We start from the raw sequence: 17,683 nt of genomic DNA on the forward strand, positions 1-17,683 counted from the left end.
CTCCTGCTGCTGCTGTTGCTGTACCCGCCGTTGCTGCTGGAGATGGAGGTCCGCCATGTAGGCCAAGTACCGCTGCATCACAGCGGTCTGCTCCTGATCCTGCCTGGCGGCTGCCCGCTGATCAAAGGGCGGCTGTGGCGCGGGAGCCCCACTGGGCTGCTGCTGCACGCCAGCCGACCCAGCACCGGCAGTACGACGCCTGACTGCCGGTGGCCCCCCCACGCCTGCCGACGGCTGCCCCCTGCTAAGCCCTCCCGCTGCCACCCGCTGCTGTGAAGAGGGCTGCTGCTGTCGCTCGGCCCTCAGGGGAGCCGCAGCAGCGCGGGTGCTTCCCCCCGCCACCAGAGCTGGCAGCGAGGGTGAGGCCACAGCGGGTGGTCCGCTGGCGCCACCAGCGGCAGCTGCTGTGTCACCCACACCCGCCGCCTCCTGCATCTGCACGTCCCCAACGTGGTCAACTATGTCAACACGTTGCCCACGCCGTGACGCCGCCACGCCAGGGCCACCGCCCGCCCCGTCCTGCCCCCCCCCGCATGGCCAGGACCACAACCTGGGAGCCGGTCTGGGGCCTGGGCGACTGCCCCTGGCGCTGCAGCTCCTGCTGCTGCCGTTGCTGTAACCATCGTTTCTGCTGGAGATTTAGGTCCGCCAGCTCGGCCATCACAGCGGTCTGCTCCTGCTCCTGCCCGGTGGCTGCCCGCTGATCCAAGGGCGGCCGTGGCGCGGGAGCGCCACTGTGCTGCTGCTGCACGCCAGCCGGCCCAGCACCGGCAGGGCGAGGCCTGGCCTGGACCCCGCTAAGCCCTCCCGCTGTCACCCGCTGCTGCGAAGAGGGCTGCTGCTGCAGCGCGGCCCGCAGGGCAGCCGCAGCAGCACGGTTGCTTCCCCCCGCCACCAGAACTGGCAGCGGGGGCGGGGCCCCGCTGTGTGGCCCGCTGGCGCCACCAGCTGAAGCCGCCGCGTCGCCCAAACCCGCCGCCTCCTGCATCTGCACGTCCCCCACGTGGTCAACGATGTCCGCTGCGGTCGGCTTGGCAGCCGCGGGCCTCGCCCGACCCAAGGTGTTGCCACCCAGGTCGGCGACCCCGGCTGCAGCCGGAGCAGGGCTACCTACCGCCCTGACTACTATAACCACCGCAGCTGTGCCAAGCACAGCCGACCACCGGCTAGACTGCATCCCTACAGCTGACCAAATCAACTCTTGCCCAAACACGCCCACCAACTCACACGCACTTCTGCCAACGCCCTCACCCTCTACTCCCCGCATATACTACGCCACACCGCCACTACAATCACAATATCAAGGTGAGCTGAATGCGCGCATGGCTACCACAGACAGCCGCACGGAGGATTATACAATAGCCCCCAATGTCCGCCACTACCAGCCGCCGCGGACCACCAGCCCAACGAAGCCCAGGCCAGCCGTGATAACTGAAGTAACTCACAGCTCACACACTGAATGCTGCTGCATCACTTGCGCGCACGGTATCTTATTACCCGACAGCCACACTCCTCTCATAGCATATGCAGCTCACATAATTTTGCCCGGCGTCACCCGCCAGCCTAGCCAGCCAGACTGCTACTACAGTGTCGCGCCTGCCAGCCCTGCCCGACGCCCCTCAACTTGCCTCGCCCTGCCGCCCACTAACTCACACGCACTCCTGCCAACGCCCTCACCCTCTACTCCCCGCATATACTACGCCACACCGCCACTACAATCACATTATCAAGGTGAGCTGAATGCGCGTATGGTTAACAGAGACAGCCGCACGGAGGATTATACAATAGCCCCCAATGTCCGCCACTACCAGCCGCCGCGGACCACCAGCCCAACGAATCCCAGGCCAGCCGTGATAACTGAAGTAACTCACAGCTCACACACTGAATGCTGCTGCATCACTCGTGCGCACGGTATCTTATTACCCGACAGCCACACACCTCTCATAGCATATGCAGCTCACATAATTTTGCCCGGCGTTACCCGCCAGCCTAGCCAGCCAGACTGCTACTACAGTGTCGCACCTGCCAGCCCTGCCCGACGCCCCTCAACTTGCCTCGCCCTGCCGCCCACTAACTCACACGCACTTCTGCCAACGCCCTTACCCTCTACTCCCCGCATATACTACGCCACACCGCCACTACAATCACATTATCAAGGTGAGCTGAATGCGCGTATGGTTAACACAGACAGCTGCACGGAGAATTATACAATACCTCCCAATGTTCGCCACTGCCAGTCGCCGCGGACCACCAGCCCAATGAAGCCCGGCCCAGCCGTGATAACTGAAGTTACTCATCACAGCTCACATACTGAATGCTGCATCACTCGCGCGCACGGTATCTTACCCGACAGCCACACATCTCTCATAGCATATGCAGCTCACATAATTTCGCCTGACGCCACCCGCCAGCCAGACTGCTACTACAGTGTCGCGCCGGCCAGCCCTGCCCTACGCCCCTCAACTTGCCCCGCCCTGCCGCCCACTAACTCACACTCACTTCCGCCAACGCCCTCACCCTCTACTCCCCGCAAATACTACGCCACACCGCCACTACAACCACAATATCAAGGTGAGCTGAATGCGCGCACAGTTAACAGAGACAGCCGCACGGAGGATTATACAACAGCCCCCAATGTTCGCCACTACCAGCCGCCGCGGACCACCAGCCCAATGAAGCCCAACCCAGCCGTGATAACTGAAGTAACTCACAGCTCACATACTGAATGCTGCATCACTCGCGCGCACGGTATCCTACCCGACAGCCACACGACTCTTGCAGCTAACGCGACAACGGCCACCTTGCCAAACATTAACCACCAAATAAAATGGTGCAACCTTTCCAATACCCAACCGCACGACAACATCCCGCCTACCACAACCCCTGACTGCCCCGCACCCTTCCATCCAATTGCCCACCGACCTGCAGACATGGACAATGTCGCCCTCAACACCGAGGTCAACGACACGCACCGCAGCCTCATTCCTGCTCTCCTCAACTTCCACCTCCAGATCAAGGACCTGTCGGCAGCGCAGAAGGCGGCCATCATGGCCATGGGAGAGGACCCCACCGACGTGTACACCATCAGCTACGAGTCCGTCCACGAGAAGCGACTGCTGCACGCGGGCGAGTACTGGGAGCTGGAGGCGAAGAGCCCTGTGCCGTTCCGCGTCACCATGACGGCACTGCCGCGACAGCTGCCGCCGGGCCTGCTAACGCAGCTCGAGCGGACGCCATTCTGGCGCCAAAACAAGGTCAACGGCAAGTTCAACGCGACTACCGAGCAGCTGACAGAACTGGCGCTTGTTACCATCCAGAGCCGGTATCAGAAGGCCCACAAGCTAATGTGCGACAAGGCGGAGGAGTACTGCAAGCTCCACAACGTCAAATTCGACGCCTCGACTGTCGGCCGCTTCCTGCTGGCTGACGCCGACGGCAACGCGGACGACGTGTGCAAGATCGCGGCCGGGCAGCTGAAGTACTTCTTCTTCGTGAGGCGTGACCCCACACTGCAGTACTGCCCGCTGGCATCGCTTATGCCCAGCAGCAATGGCAGCAGCAGCAGCAGCAGCAGCAGCAGCAGCAGCAGCAGCATCGGCTCCAACTCTGCCGCTTTCATCATCGGAGACCTGGCGGTGGCCCCGGTGGACGACATCACCCGGATTGCGACCACCGTGGTGATGCGGCCGAACATCTTTGTGGCCAAGTACACCAACAAGCCCAAGGCCCTCACGCTCGGCACCGACACCATGGACGCCTACATGCCGCCTGCAAGCGGCCTCTGCCGGCAGCTGGAGCTCCTCTCCGGCGACTGCATTGTCAACACCAGCGGACCCAACTACGCGCACCCCGAGGCGCCCATCTACATACTCGTGTCGGCCGCCACCACGCCGCCCAACGGTGACTCGATCACGCGCGTCGAGCAGCAGCTCAGCGCGGCGTCCATGCCCGACACACCGGGCAAACAGCACCCGCAGCGCATCACCTTTGATGTGCTGCAGCTGGAGGCCTGGTACCGCATTGCCTTCTCGCAAGTCAACTGCGTCATTCAGAAGGCTGGCCCCGCCGCCGTGGCCATGGACATCGACGAGGAGGAGGAGGGCGACGGTGAGCGCCTGCAACGTGCCCCCCCTCGGCAGCTGTCCTACACCCAACGTCACCCGCTACCAACATGCCTTGATAACCCCAACCTAATTAAAGCACACACAACAATCCAACACCACCCTTCCCACCAATCTGCCCCCCGTAGCCTAACCGCCCAACACGGGCCGAGGAGCTCTACAACCCACACGGCTGCCAGCAACAAGGACAATGCGGAGCAAACCCGCTGCCGGAAAGAGAGAGAGCAGAGGATGTGGTATGAGACTGCCGATAGATCTGAGCGGTGCCCGCACAGTGCGGCTACAATTTTCAGCAACATGGGCGTAGACGCCGATGGGTATCGCTCGCCTGAGAGCCTCGAACTGCAGAGAGATAGCTTTTCTAAATGTATCGGATTTAATGTCTGCTGGCGCCAACTGCAGGACAAGATGGAGGATGCTATGGGCCCTAGGATAGCAGCGAGCAATATAGGTGAGGACATAAGTAGTGGGAGCTATGCGCACGCGGAGAGTAGCAAGACCGCCGACGCAGCGGTCACCTATGGTAAAGTGGCAAGAGACGAAGAACTCAGCGCGGGGAACGACGGACCCCCGGAGCGAGACAACGCGGCGCACGCCGAACAAGCAAACTGCAACACACTTGCCTGTACCGTCCTCTGCCACCACAACACCGCCTACAGCCGCGACCCCAGCCACTGGTGCCAGATAATGGGACCATACCCCATCACACAGCTGCTACTGAACAACGAAACAGAAACGCTCATAACGACAGCCAGCTATGTCTCTGCTCACACCGCCAGCACACTTCTCTGGGTCACCGTAGGCATGTTCCACGGAACCTGTACACTCCTGCGCCACACCGTCGCCTGGCTGCGAATCCTCCTCGCACACACTATCCTACTTGGCCACCAGCGCTGGGCAGCTAGGCCTGAGCGGCTGGCAAGTCACGTCGCAGGCATCACTATGGATCCCCACGCTCATCCTAACTCTCGCCGGCGTTGCGCAACTCAACCACGCATCACGCAACCTGCTAGCTCACCCCACACCAGCACGGGCGAAAAACCTGATTTTCACCATCCCTGCAGCCTTTCTTCTAGCCCAGCCTTTAATCCTCCTGATCATGACATACCAGCACACCACAACCATCATTACGCTACTAGCGACAACGTGCGCGGTATACAGCATTATCAAAACAACGCGCGGCGCGGTACCTGCAATCCTGGGGCTTCCGCTATATGGGCTTGGCCGCGGGATAATCCTGAAACCTACCTTCTCTATATGCACATTGACCACTATCATCCTGCTCCTCATGAACCTACAAACCACTGCCCACTCCCCCCAACTAGCACCAGTTACGACCCCGTTGGCCCTGCAACTCCTCCCTCACGTCCCTGGCCCGCCAAGCCTCAACATCACCACCGTCACCACCACCCTACTCCTATCCCAAACACACGCACACCCTCACGACGCAACGATCAACCTTATCACCAACCTTGCGGCCTACTCGCACATCATGAGTAGCAACCCAATGACTCTACAAATCGGCACGCAGCCTGGACAACAGCAACCCGATTTAACGTCACCCTCACATCCGCTACGAGGCGGAAATAACACAGAGCGGACCACTACACCAGCAGCCGAAAACGGGCATATCCCAGTACCACTAAGCTGGCCCAGACAAATACCAAGCACATACTTCCGCGAACAACAACACCTCAATTTCTGTACGATACACGCTATCAATAACATGCTGGGAGCACCGTGGCTAAGGGCCCATGCCGTGCTTGCTTTCTGCCAAGTCGTGCACACTGTGCTGGCCGACACACCCGAACTACAAGCGACCTGGGGCCATCACTTCAAACACAATGGGCTTTTCCATGAAGCCGCCATCAACCATTACCTCCGCCACCGCCCAGCGCCAATCGACACTACGGGAACACGCCTGCTTCTACGCTTAGCCGCCCCTAACCTTGACCCAGGCCACTCTCAGGACACAATTCTAGGCCTACTCCCAGAATGCTCCCGGAACATGGGGTTTATGGTGCACGATGGGAGACACGCCTACGCAATACGCAAGGAAGAAGACAGCTGGTTTCTAGTCGAATCCTTTGTACACATTGGGCGTAAACCTATGACACCGGACCTCTGGCAAGCAGTGAAAGGCGACATATTCTGCTTACCCCCCTACCACCTAGACATGCCGCTTGACCCAAGGACATACCCAACAATTCCAAACCTACCGCCGCCGCCGCAACCACCATCACCGCCGCCCCCGAATCAAACCAAACCCAAACGAGGCCCCACCCAAAGGGCCCTCTCCACTATGTTCGCCCGACAGACTACCCAACTACCGACAAACCACAGTGCAGGAGACAACGCAGCCCCCACACCCCACCCAGGCCCCGCCGAAACTACAGTGACTCGCCCCCTTACCCAAGCCACCCTCAATATTACCCGAAGGGAGGCGACTGAACCAGCGCGAACGCAAAACGAACGCCCCGCCACCCCCAACAGTGCAGCACGGCCCACCCGCCGCCCACGCCATGACAACCAGCTCGAACCGGAGCCCACAAGCCCCACACGCGCGAACACCACAACTAGACCGAGGGCCAATGCGAACATGCATGCACCGAACACCAATCCCACACAACCAACGGCCAATAATACAACACAACCAACGTGGGCGCAAGTCGTTGCTATGCATGCCGAAGCGGCAGGAAATGCACTCCGGACAGTTGGCCGGATCACAACACAAGCACCCCACCAAAGGCCAGAGACCCCGCCAAGCGCCACACGACCCACACAGCGCCCACACGCTGACCCACCCGACAGCCCGACAATGCACCAAATAATAATAATAATAATAATATCTACGCAGGGCACAGGTGCCCGCGTGTCTTAAGGAGGAGTGAGACAAGCTCACCCCACCATCGGAAAACTTGATTTCCCTACCCCGGCTCCCCTGTGCGGGGGCCGCCATTGGCGGTCCCCTGGGTGCGGCCTCCCGGGCGGCATCGGGTGTTGGCAATGCCCATCTCTCGCTCTAGCCGGTAGTACAGGTTTGCGGTGCCCAGGAGTGTGGTGACGCTATGCATGTGGAGACGTGTGCAGCAGGCCTTGGCTGCCTGCGGTTTGGCTCCTAGGTCTTTGAGGAGAGTTTCAAGGGTACGGGGGACAGTGCCACCGTGGCCCAGTGTAATAACGTGTTTAGTATCGTAGTGCACAGTCCACCCTGCAGCTCGCATGGCAGTGGCAAGGGTGGCGTGCTGTGCTTGTTTTTGAATGAGCTTCTCGCTGTGGTGCAGGTCAGAGGTGTATCCAACTTCAAGGATGTACACTGGGTAGGCCCCTTTGTTGGCTGGTGGGGATGTCATGAAGCGTTCTGCTTCGGACCGGGGAAGGTTCGGGATAAACAGAATGTCAGGCCGCATCCTGTTGAGGTCTGCAGCGGGCACTTGCGGGCAGAGCCATGACGGCGGCCGCATGCCCGCACAGTACTCAGGCAGTTCAGCTCGGGAGGTGGCATCCATTATCATGTAGCCACCACCGTTGTGACCATGGTGTAGGCATTCGGCAATCGTCCGCACTGCAGTGTTGTGTTTGGCTATCCTAGCGCCAACGAGTTGGGGGTGCGCGCAGTGGCCGGCAAGGTGACCTGCGGTGCCACGCTCTGGGTCAGATCCGCGGCTGCGCTGGGTGTGGGCACAGAGACCACATTTGTCGCTGTCTCGTAGTTTAAACAAAGCCAGCCGGGCCGGGCAGATGAGGCCTCCCTGACGAGCATTCTGTATGAACCGGCGTAGGCCGTGGCTGGCGGCCGAGTTCGTCATGTACGCGTTACTGGCGCGTGGGTCAAGGCTGGGTGCTGCCTCGGCCCATTTCTCAGTGTACAGGGTTTTGTTGGCGTATCCACCACGGCAGCTGGGGGCCATTGCCCTGGTGAGGCCCCGGTTTAGGTCCGACACGTAGTGCGTGGCTGTGCTATCGTCGTCCCTGGTGACCGTGAAGGTCGGCCACCAGTGCCGGGCGTGCGGGTCGTTGTCGGCCGGTTCGGATACATCGGCGGGTTTTTCCTGGGTGGCGACGGCAGCCGCCCCTTTATCGGCTTCCTCGTTGCCGTGTAGCCCGGTGTGCGAGATCACTTTAATCAGGGCGGTGGGTGCGCCCCGGGCGTGGCGTGCATGGAGCAATGCCACGACTGAATCCAGGAGGTCCCGATGTTTACTCAGATGCAGTCGCCGAGGCTCGTTAATTGCTCGTTTGATTAGGTACAAGCTTGCAACAGAATCTGATGCAATAGTGAGCTTCTTAGTTGCAAATTCTTTACCTTCGCCACCAAATTCTGCGAGGGCAGCACGAATTGCTGCCAATTCAGCTCTCGTAATAGTGTTTGTGCACCCAGCGCCATTTGGATTCACGTAGACAACGCGAGAATCGCTGAACCAGGCGCAGGCGCCGGCAACCTGGACTTCTTTGCCATTGTCAGTTTTGATTTTGCTTACCGAACCATCTGTCCAGACAGTGCCATTCACGTCGTGGGCCAGAGCATGGTGGGTCTGGAATTGCGCGTTAGGAAAGCGTCGTGCTTCGTCAGCCATGGCGTGTATCGTCTTTGGGTTAGCGTGCTGGTATTTGGCTTGCTTTAGAAGTGAGTTTGGGAGGGCCGGGCAGGTTGGGGCCGTGGCCGTGTGTGTCCACGTGCGCGGGTCGCTTATGTGCGTGGGTGCGTTCGCCCCCCGTTTCAGTGTGTCCACGAGCCGTTTCAGGCGGGGGGCAAAGCACTGGAGTCCGGCGGGGTTCCCAACAATGACCAGTCGGAGCCCCTTCTGGCGTTCAGCCTGGGTGTTGGTGTCAAGTCCTGTGTCAAGGCCCGCGGTGCCCGCGGACCAGTTGGCCAGCTCGCGGCAAAGTGGGTGTTGAAGCCACTGCGTGTGGGGGAAAGTGGCCGCTTTGGGGAGCGCCAATACAGTAAGGGTTGGTTCCTGTGAGTCACGCATAGCCTCGGCGCATGCGAGGGCCCACATGAGCGCCTTCCGTGCATCGTGGGGGGTAGAGGGGGGGTGGGCATATTGCAAGCCGGTCCATGCGGTCTGGTAGGCATCATGCAGTGCGCCAAAGGCCCCATCAGCAGGGTCTCGTGTCCAGTATTCGTGGGCTGCAGTGGAGGAGTTTAGTGGGGACGCAAACATTTCCCGAATGTGTACTGCTTGTGTGACCCGCAGGCATTGGACGATGGCTGCTACTGTGCCTGCCGGCAGCGACACCTGGTGCATTGGCATGGCCTTGCGGTCCTGCTGCGCCGGGTCATAGCGGTAGCGCATGATGAGGGCAGCGACCGCTTCCTCAAAGGCGTTGGGTCGCTGGTTGCCGGTGTGCCTGAAGCGCTCCCACAGGGTAAGGAGGCGGGGGTAGGTGATGGTGCCCAGCCAGCGGCCACTGGGTTCATGGACGTGCGCCTCAGCTGGGTCACGGCGGGTGCCACCCGTGGTGGTAATTGTGTATGCTCCGGGGGCCACGATGTCCTTGTAGGGGTTGCACGGGCTTGTGGTGATGGTGGTGGTCGTGCGGATGTCACGCGCGCGGGATGCGGTATCCAGGGGCTCGGCGTCATGGTGGCCTTGGCGCTGTCTGGCGGTAAGGTTCCGATCAGGTGCGGGGCGCACTGTTCTGGGCCGCGGGCCTTGGTTGGTACCGTTGGCTTGCCCCTTCCCCCGAAGGGGGAGGGGCGGAAGCCATTGCGGTCGCATCGAGTCCCCAGGCGGGGCCCCCTCGGTTATTCCAGTTTTATGTGCAGTTACGTCGGGAAACCCGAACGTAACCAGAGTTCTTGTGCAAATAATACGCCTTTCAATGTGTCTGTAGCAACACATAACTTTGCGAAAACACGAGGAAGACGTAAGACTAGAGGCAAAGGGATCGCAGGCGTTGGAGGATCCCGGCGCTCGATAGCGCGATCGGCTTTGTATTTCCGCGGACGATATCCTTCAAAGCAAACATTCAGACTTGGACGTTTACGAGTGCAGCGCATGCGATCTCTCCGATCAGCGATAGGAGAAACGCAATGCATGTGCTTCATCGCGATGCATAAGCAGAGCTGAGTTTTGTGATATCAACAGTGCATACTATCGTGGTACGAGGGTTTGTCGAAAACGTGTGCGAACTCTCGGTCCCCTGCCCCCGCAGGCCCCCGCCCTTGCCCCCGCCCGCGCTCTCTTACCTTCGGCAAACGCAACTGTGTTCACCGGCGCCTCCCCGCGCAAATCCCTCCCCTGATACCAACCCCGCAACCCCCTCCCACTCCGTTCGCACAACTGCGACTGCGCGGAATTGGAAGTTGGGAATGAGCCCATACCCGACAGCTGGGATCGGGGGTAAATTTCCTGTCATGCTGGCCTGCAATGGTGCGCAATGCGACAGGGGGAGGGGGCAAGCCGGGGTACTGCGTAGCGGTAGGGGTTTGCTAGCCGGGTTTTGCACTCCTCCAGTAACTCCTCCCATTGTGGACTGTGTTTTAGGTCCCGTTCACGGTCCGTGCTCGGCGCCCACGTGACATGTCGTAGGAGTTTGGTCGTCCAGGACGAGAATAGGGGGGCCCCAGTGGGCTGCGGTGCTGCCGGCTCTGCAGCTTGGGCAGGCTCTTCAGGTGAGATTGCGTGGGCTTGGGTTTCAGCCGGAGGCTCAGCCTCGGTCTGCGCAGGTTGTGGGCCTGGGCGTGTCGCAAGAGGGTGCTTGTAACACCTGGCATTCTGGATAGTTGCGTAGCCCATGCGAACAAAAGCAGAGACAATGCCGGCCGGGCAAATGGACGGCTTCCACTGCACCTTCCAGTATTTTTCACGTGTCCCAGAGGTGTCCTCTCTGGCTTTGCGCTTCCGTGTCAGTTCTTTGTCCGTGACAGTTTGTTTGTTTTCGCTGTGCAGGACCTGTGCTAGGTCCTGTCCGTCATTGTCCAGGTCGTAGGTGAGTTGAGTGTCACCGTTAGTGCGGTTGTCGGCGGGCCGTGGGACTAGATCGTGTGTGATCCTGGCGCGGGCCAGTCGCCAGCTGGGACGGGCCCCGTGGCCTCCCGCAGCTTGCGCTGCCGGGGCGGTCAGGGGCGGCGTCGGGCTATTGGCGTCCATGGGGTCGTTGTGAGCGGCAGCCTGGTTGACTTCCATAGGCAATCCTGTGTTGTTCAGATACTCGCTTATGGCGTTGGGTTCGGGGTTGGCGGCATTCGCCGTGAGGCGGGATGTGAGGGCGGGTGGTAGCCCACGGCGCTGTTGGCGTGGTTCGACAGCATGTGCAAGGGAGGGTGGGTCTTGTGGGTGTGGGTGGCAGATCCGCATGTGTCCTGTCATGTCTTTGGCGAGCGCTTGGAATACCGAGCATGCCGTTTCGTACCCCCGCGTGCCCACCGGCAGGCTCTCATCGCCGTTGGTGAGCCGCAGGGCATGGTTGATGGCGGCGCGGTCCCCGGTGAGTAAGTCCTCAGGGGTAGTGCGTGTAGTTTCTGCAATGCGTGCGCGTTGCGCTGCATGTTTTGTAACGCGCCGTGTGCGTGTTTGGTTCTGTGGCCGGCGTGTTGTAGCCGGCTTGCGGGCTCTGGCCGGTGGCCGTAGGGAGGGTTGCGTTGCCCCATCAGCGGGGACTTCCGGTGCAGCAGCACCTTGTGCGCCGGGATGGGCCTGGGCCGCCCCTGCTGGAGAGGGGGGGGCTAGGTCGGCGGGGGCTTGCGTGGTGTTTGCTTGGGCGGGGGGCGCCTCCGGGAGGGGCTGCAGGTACCGGTCGAGGGGGTTGGCCATTCCGAGAGGGAGGGGGTCCGCCCTCATGGCTAAGGCCACGATTGCGGCCACGTCAGGCAGTGCACGCTGTGCGGTGGTCAGGGGGGCAGGGCTGCCGTGGGCTGGAGCGTTTTCCCCTGCACGTGCAGCCATACTGAGAGCAAGGCTAAGCCTGTTCAGGGCTACCTTGTGCTTGTGCCGGACCCGGCTCGCTCCCATGTGCTTCTCGAGGTCCGAGCTAGTAATCAGGTGTTTGCCTGTGTTGCGGTCCACCAGGTGGCTTAGTTCGAGCCTCAGGTCCGCAAGAGGGAGGACGTATTCAATGGGGAGAGGTTCGACGCCCCGGGCCTCAGCTTCTGCCTCAAGGGCAGCGGCAATGGACCAGGTAGGCACAGTAAAGGCAGACCCATTTTGGTACAGTGTGACACCGTACTCTTTTGCCAGGGTCATCTGTTTCAGCGTTGTAAGGTGGTGTGACCTATGGGCTGGGAGAAGGTGGGCCTGTGTGGGGCCAGCTATGCTTGCCTGGCGCGTCAGAAGGGCTCGGGTTACTATCCCAAGACGGCCCGAGTCATTTAGGGCAAGGACCAGGGCTCGCTGGGCCACGCGCGCGTATTGCGGCAGGAGGGAGCCCAGGCCCAAGCCGTATTCGTTGGCGGGCAGGAGGGAGGTCCGGGTGGGGAAGCTGCGGGGGAGTCCGTAGCAGCGCTTTGCATAACCAGCCAGGGTAGTGTCGAGCGTTGTTATGTCCTGTTTTGTGAAGGGCATTGCTGCGAATCCATATGCAACTGTGGTGTGCACGCACTGTTGTATCATGCGCAGGCGTTGTGCCGGTGTCGCCAGGGATGTGGCAATGGCTGTGCCCTTGTCCTTCACAATCTCGGTGACTCTTGCGACATGTGCCGACCAGTCCAGCGAGAACGTGAGCTGCACTCCCAGGTACTTGTACGGCTGGGTCGGGGGGAAGTACGGGACAGGGGTCGTGCCAATCTTAATTGTGTTGGTCATGTTGCGGCGCATGGCGGCAAGGGTAGCTTTTCCTGTGGGCCCATCAAGGTTGGGGTCCGAGCGAGATTTGTCGTGCCAGATGGCGGTGGTGGCACACTTGGTGTGATTGACACGCAGGCTCGCCCACTCGGCGTAAGATGCGATTTTGTCACATTGAACCTGCAGGTCGTCGAGCGAGTTGGTGAGCGCCGCCAGGTCGTCTGCGTACGCGGCGGCACTGCAATGGTATTGCAGGTTTTCGCTGGGGGTCAGGCAGCCGTAGTGGTAGCCCCGTCCGCCCGCATGGAGCCAGCGGACAAGAGGTTCCATGAACAGAATAAAGAGCACAGGTGAGAGTGTATCCCCTTGCACGGTGCCTCGCTCTATAGGAATGGCGGATGTGCTTCCGTGTTCGGTGCGGATGCGGGTGGTCGCATGTGCATATAGGTTGCGGACTGCGCGGATCAGGTCCGTTGGCAGCCCAAGGTCAAACATAATTTGTAGTAATCGGTCCTGGTCGATTGTGTTAAACGCGGAGCTATAGTCCACGTATACCGCATAGACATCTTTTCCAAACAGTGCGGCATCCTCAAGGGCATGTACTAAATTTAGGACCTGCCTTTCGGTGTTGCAGTAGGCACGGAAGCCTTCCTGCGCTTCACTGAATAGCTGGAGGGGGCCAGCCAGTTCGCCAATGCCCAAGGTAAGCATGGACGTGTACAGCTTGTAGCAGGTATTTGCGAGCGCAATGGGCCGTTTGTTTTTTATGTCCAGGGCGTCTCCAGGTTTGGGGAGTAGCACGGTCTCCGATGCGGCCCAGGTTTCAGGTATTTGTGACTTGACGTACATGATTTGCAGGATACAGTGGAGGTTGCGCTTCATGCCCGATGGCAGGATACGGAGCAGTTCGTTTGGTATGCCGTCAGGGCCTGTCGCCTTGTTTCTGGAGAGGTGAGAAATGCACTGCTCAAAATTTGCCGTGTCTGCCATGCTGGGGAGCATGGAGTGTGTGTCAGGGTGCCGGTTGCGGTCCAGTGTGAATTGATCTGTTGCGTCGGCTTTCTCAAATGGGTAGCCGCGTGTGGCGTTGCTGGGTAGTCGGAAGTCCCCAGTGCGGGTGCCGCGTGGTGGGGCGGACAGCTTTCGGAAGTGGGTTTCGAGTATGGCGAGGATGCTGGTGGAGTCAGTCGTCACCTCCCCAGTTTCTGGGTTCCGGACCGCTGGGAGACCCCGTTCCATGTCTTCCTTCTGAAAGATTCTCTTGTGTCCCTGTGCAGGGCGCGTGGCCAGGGTATGTTGCAGCGCTGTGGCAGCGGCCTCTCGCTGGGCTTTGGCGCGGTCCGCCACTAGCTGGCGGTGCTCGGCCTGGCAGGCCTTTATTTCGTTCCGCAGCTTTGCCGCCGCATTGGCGGCGTCTACCTCAGGTAGGGCCTGGGGCCCTTGCGTGAGGTTTGTCAGTTGTGTCTTCAGGGCCACTTCCTTGTCCCATAGGGGCTTTAGCACCCGTGCGGTGGAGCGTGATGCGTGGTGTTTGCCAGTGAAGGGGGTTTTCCGGGTGCACTCTTCAAGGAGGCATGTTAGCCCGGTGTCCAGTGCGGAGGCAAGTTGTTCTGCAAGTTGGTTGATATCGGCCTTCTGGATGCTCGTGTCCTGCGCCAGGTCTCGGTGCATGACGCTGGCGGGGTAGCCTGTGGGGTCCATGCTGTGCCTCGTGAGTGCATGTTCAATTGATTGCGTTGCCTGCCTTGTTGCGGAATGCAGGTCGGCTGTTGCTTCCACCAAGGCTTCCTCAAGGCGGATAGCTGCGGCGGCCAGTTGCTTTTGTGTGACGGGCAGTGCGACCTCGGCCCATCGTTGTTGGGTCTGCTGCTGGGGGGCTGGGTTCCGGGCGCCGGCCTGTGGTGCCGGCCATAGCTGTAGGTCCGCGGCTAGTAACTCTGCGTGGACTGGTTTGTGGTCAAAGTTGCCTGCAACTGTACTGGTGTATTCACGCGCTTCTGTGCATGCAGCACGCGTGGCAGGGCATAGGAGGATGTCATCGATGCGACTGTGGTATGGGGCCATGCCCGGGCGTGTTTGTTCATATGACCATTCGGCAGTGGTAGTGGTGTCTCCGCGGATAGGGCGCAGGCCACTATCGGCAAGGAACCGCTGGTGGGCCCGGTCCGCCGTGTCGATGGGGCTGTCCCGCTCATGTGCTCGGGCGACGGCATTAAAGTCTCCCGCGGTGACTAGGTGGTGTCCGCACGCGTCCGCCCGGCCTACCACCTGCTGACAGTATGTGTAGATTGCCTTGCGGGTTTGCATGTCTTCTGGTGCGTAGATGCCCAGTACAGTGAGAGGCGTGCTCCCGGGGGTCTTAATTTGAACGTGTGACACATAGCCATGGAGTGTTGGTGGGGGCGTGTGGTGTGTGACACAGCCGAGGTCACTGTACCGGGCGGAGATGGCCACCGCTACGCCAGCGCTACCGCGCGCTGTGGCCGCGCGGGGAGTAGTGCTACAGTAGAGGCGGTATCCTTCATTTCGGAAGGCTCGCTTGATTGAGTCAGTCTTCCCTGTCAGTTTTGTCTCGGTTAGGACAACTATGTCGGCTTTCCACTGGGCTAGGTTGCAGAGGGTGAAGCTGAGGTTGCCGGGTTGGCCGGTGGACAGAATTTCTGAGAGCAGTCCCCGTACATTGTGGGTCACGATGTGTAGGGTGGTGTTGCTGCTGGGGGGTCTCGTGTTTGTGTGTGCCTGGTTGGGTTCCATGTGTGCGTGGTTGCGTGCAGTGGGCCGTACTAGCCAGTTAAGGATAGTTTGTCGGGTGCCTGTCGTGTTGAGTCGGGGTGCTATGCCGGCATTTGCATTGTGTGGCTGCGCGGGTGCGGTAGTGTGGGGTGCTGCATGCTGTGGCGCCCTGTGTGCTGCCCGCAGCGGTGAGTTGTCTTGGGCATGTTGAGCTGGCTCTGGTGCCGGCCTTCCTGTGGCGGCGGGCCCTGTCTGCGCGGGTCTGGTGGCCTCCATGTGGGGTGGCGGGCGTGGTGGCGGGACGATCTCACGGAGTTGCCCAAGTGCGTCCTGAAGTGTTGCCGTGTCGGATGCACGCACCGCGTCAAGGCACCAGACCTCCCCATCAAGTGTATTCCAAGTGTTGTCGTGTAAGACCGTGTTGTGGATAGGGCTGTTCACCGAGTCTATTACTCTCCATTGTCCTGCTTCGTAACGCACAGCAATTGTGTGTCGCACAGTGTACTGGTGGACGGTAAAGCCGCGAGTTCGGGCGGCTACCGGAAGGCTCTCTAGGACCTTTTCTTTGCTGATGTCGCCGTTGAGTCGCGGAAAGTGGGTTCGGCGCATAATCAGCTTCCTGTTGGGGTAGGCGAATATGTTGCTGATGGTGGCATTGTGGTACAGGTAGTGGTTCAGGAGAAATTCGCTGAAGGCGCCACTGTTGGGGCAGTAGCATTCTTTCCAGAACAGGGCATTCGGGTCTTGCGTGGCTGTGAGGTGAGCGTGCACTCGTTTAGCGTAAGAGAGGACATCCAGGGGGTCGAGCCATGCGAGCCCCAAAGAGTTGTTGAGGGCGTGGACACTGCAGAAGTGTTGCCGCTGTGTTTCACGGTATGTGGTGTTGGAGTTTGGCGGCCAGTGCAGTGCGGCTGGTGGTCGGATGTTCACTGCCGCATGCGTGCGAGGGTCGGCGGGCGCCGGCGGGGCTGTCGGGTCTGTGGGCAGCGCACCTCGCAGTGTTGGCTTGATGTAGGGCATGGTGTGTGTCCGGTTTACTGCATATGTAAGCGTGAGGAGAGTGGTTGCCTGGCTAGCAGTAAGTAGGCCGGTGACCAATGCTGGCCCCCAGAGTGCCGGCTGTGCCGGTTGCACACTGCAAGGGTCCGGCAGTGTGAGGTACAGGTTTCGCAGGATGATGGCCATGGCCGTTCCCCAGAGTAGTAGCTTCCGCCGGGCCCAGGTTGCAGAGGCTATCTGCCGTGTCACTTGGACCACATAGTTGAGGAGAGCTGGGAGACAGAGGACGGCAAGGATGGATGTCACGTCAGTGCGAACAGGAGACCGAGGGCTGCGGGGATGGCGGTTATCCCGAGGGCAAGCGCTATTACACACAGTGGGGAGAGAGCAAGAGTGGTGAGTGTGGGACCCCATAGTAGCAGGCTGAGGATTGCACCGTTTGCATAGATTTCCGTGTTGATGGAGGTAGTGTGGGTTTCGGTGTGCAGGAGGTGGGTCCAGAGCATATACATGGCCCCTGTCGCGGTGATGATGGCGAGGCTGACAATGGCTTTGTCAAGTATGGTGTGTAGTGCTTTGCCAGTCTGGGCGACTGTCTGGAAGGTGGCGAGTCTAGACAGGGTTGCAAGGTGTGTGCCCACTCTGATGGCGATAGCATGGCTGTGCATGGCTGCCCGTACATGCCCTGCTCCAACCCAGTGGAGGTAGACGGCAAGTGCAAGGTGCAGGCGAAGAAGTGGCGAGTTTTCCCAGGAGGCACTACAGTTGTGGGTTGGTTGGGGCCCGTAAGCTGTTTCTGCCATGGAGTGCAGTGCCGAAGCACCGGAGCGCAGCATGGTTCCTCCATGCCGACTGCCCAGGTCGCCCAGCGCAAGCACACTCGTTAACAGGCTCTCTCCAAGCAGCCCGATTGTCTTACTCGCATATGAACGGTACACTCCCTCCGCCGTGCATAACTTTCTCATGCCACTCCTGCATGCCTGTGCTATTTTCAGATTTGTAGAAAGGAGTCCCTCCCCTACCGGTTGCAAAGCAGTTATCATCACATTGCGTATGTTGGTGCATCCAGGCTTTGGCTTAACCTTTGCGCGCGACAGGAGT

At 60.2% G+C, this 17,683-nt stretch overlaps 2 protein-coding genes across 2 annotated transcripts; both read left to right on the top strand.

Moving 5' to 3' along the window:
- The first annotated feature begins 2,883 nt into the window (after positions 1 to 2,883).
- On the top strand, positions 2,884 to 4,675 carry CHLRE_04g217975v5 (uncharacterized protein). Its single transcript, XM_043061812.1, has 2 exons — positions 2,884 to 4,107; positions 4,250 to 4,675. Exons 1-2 carry the CDS (start codon positions 2,931 to 2,933, stop codon positions 4,252 to 4,254), a joined length of 1,182 nt encoding a protein of 393 aa, XP_042925067.1. The 5' UTR covers positions 2,884 to 2,930; the 3' UTR covers positions 4,255 to 4,675.
- Positions 4,676 to 14,473: 9,798 nt separating this feature from the next.
- Positions 14,474 to 17,355, top strand: CHLRE_04g217976v5 (uncharacterized protein). The gene is made up of 2 exons (XM_043061813.1): positions 14,474 to 14,561; positions 14,612 to 17,355. The coding sequence occupies exons 1-2, from the start codon at positions 14,550 to 14,552 to the stop codon at positions 14,762 to 14,764; spliced, it is 165 nt and encodes a 54-aa protein (XP_042925068.1). The 5' UTR covers positions 14,474 to 14,549; the 3' UTR covers positions 14,765 to 17,355.
- Positions 17,356 to 17,683: the final 328 nt, after the last annotated feature.

This window comes from Chlamydomonas reinhardtii, chromosome 4 (genome assembly GCF_000002595.2).
Source record: "Chlamydomonas reinhardtii strain CC-503 cw92 mt+ chromosome 4, whole genome shotgun sequence".
NCBI classification, from domain to species: Eukaryota; Viridiplantae; Chlorophyta; class Chlorophyceae; order Chlamydomonadales; family Chlamydomonadaceae; genus Chlamydomonas; species Chlamydomonas reinhardtii.

What these genes read in the sequence shown, in the direction of transcription:
- CHLRE_04g217975v5 (XM_043061812.1), top strand. Translation starts at nt 2,931, where the DNA reads ATGGACAATGTCGCCCTCAACACCGAGGTCAACGACACGCACCGCAGC.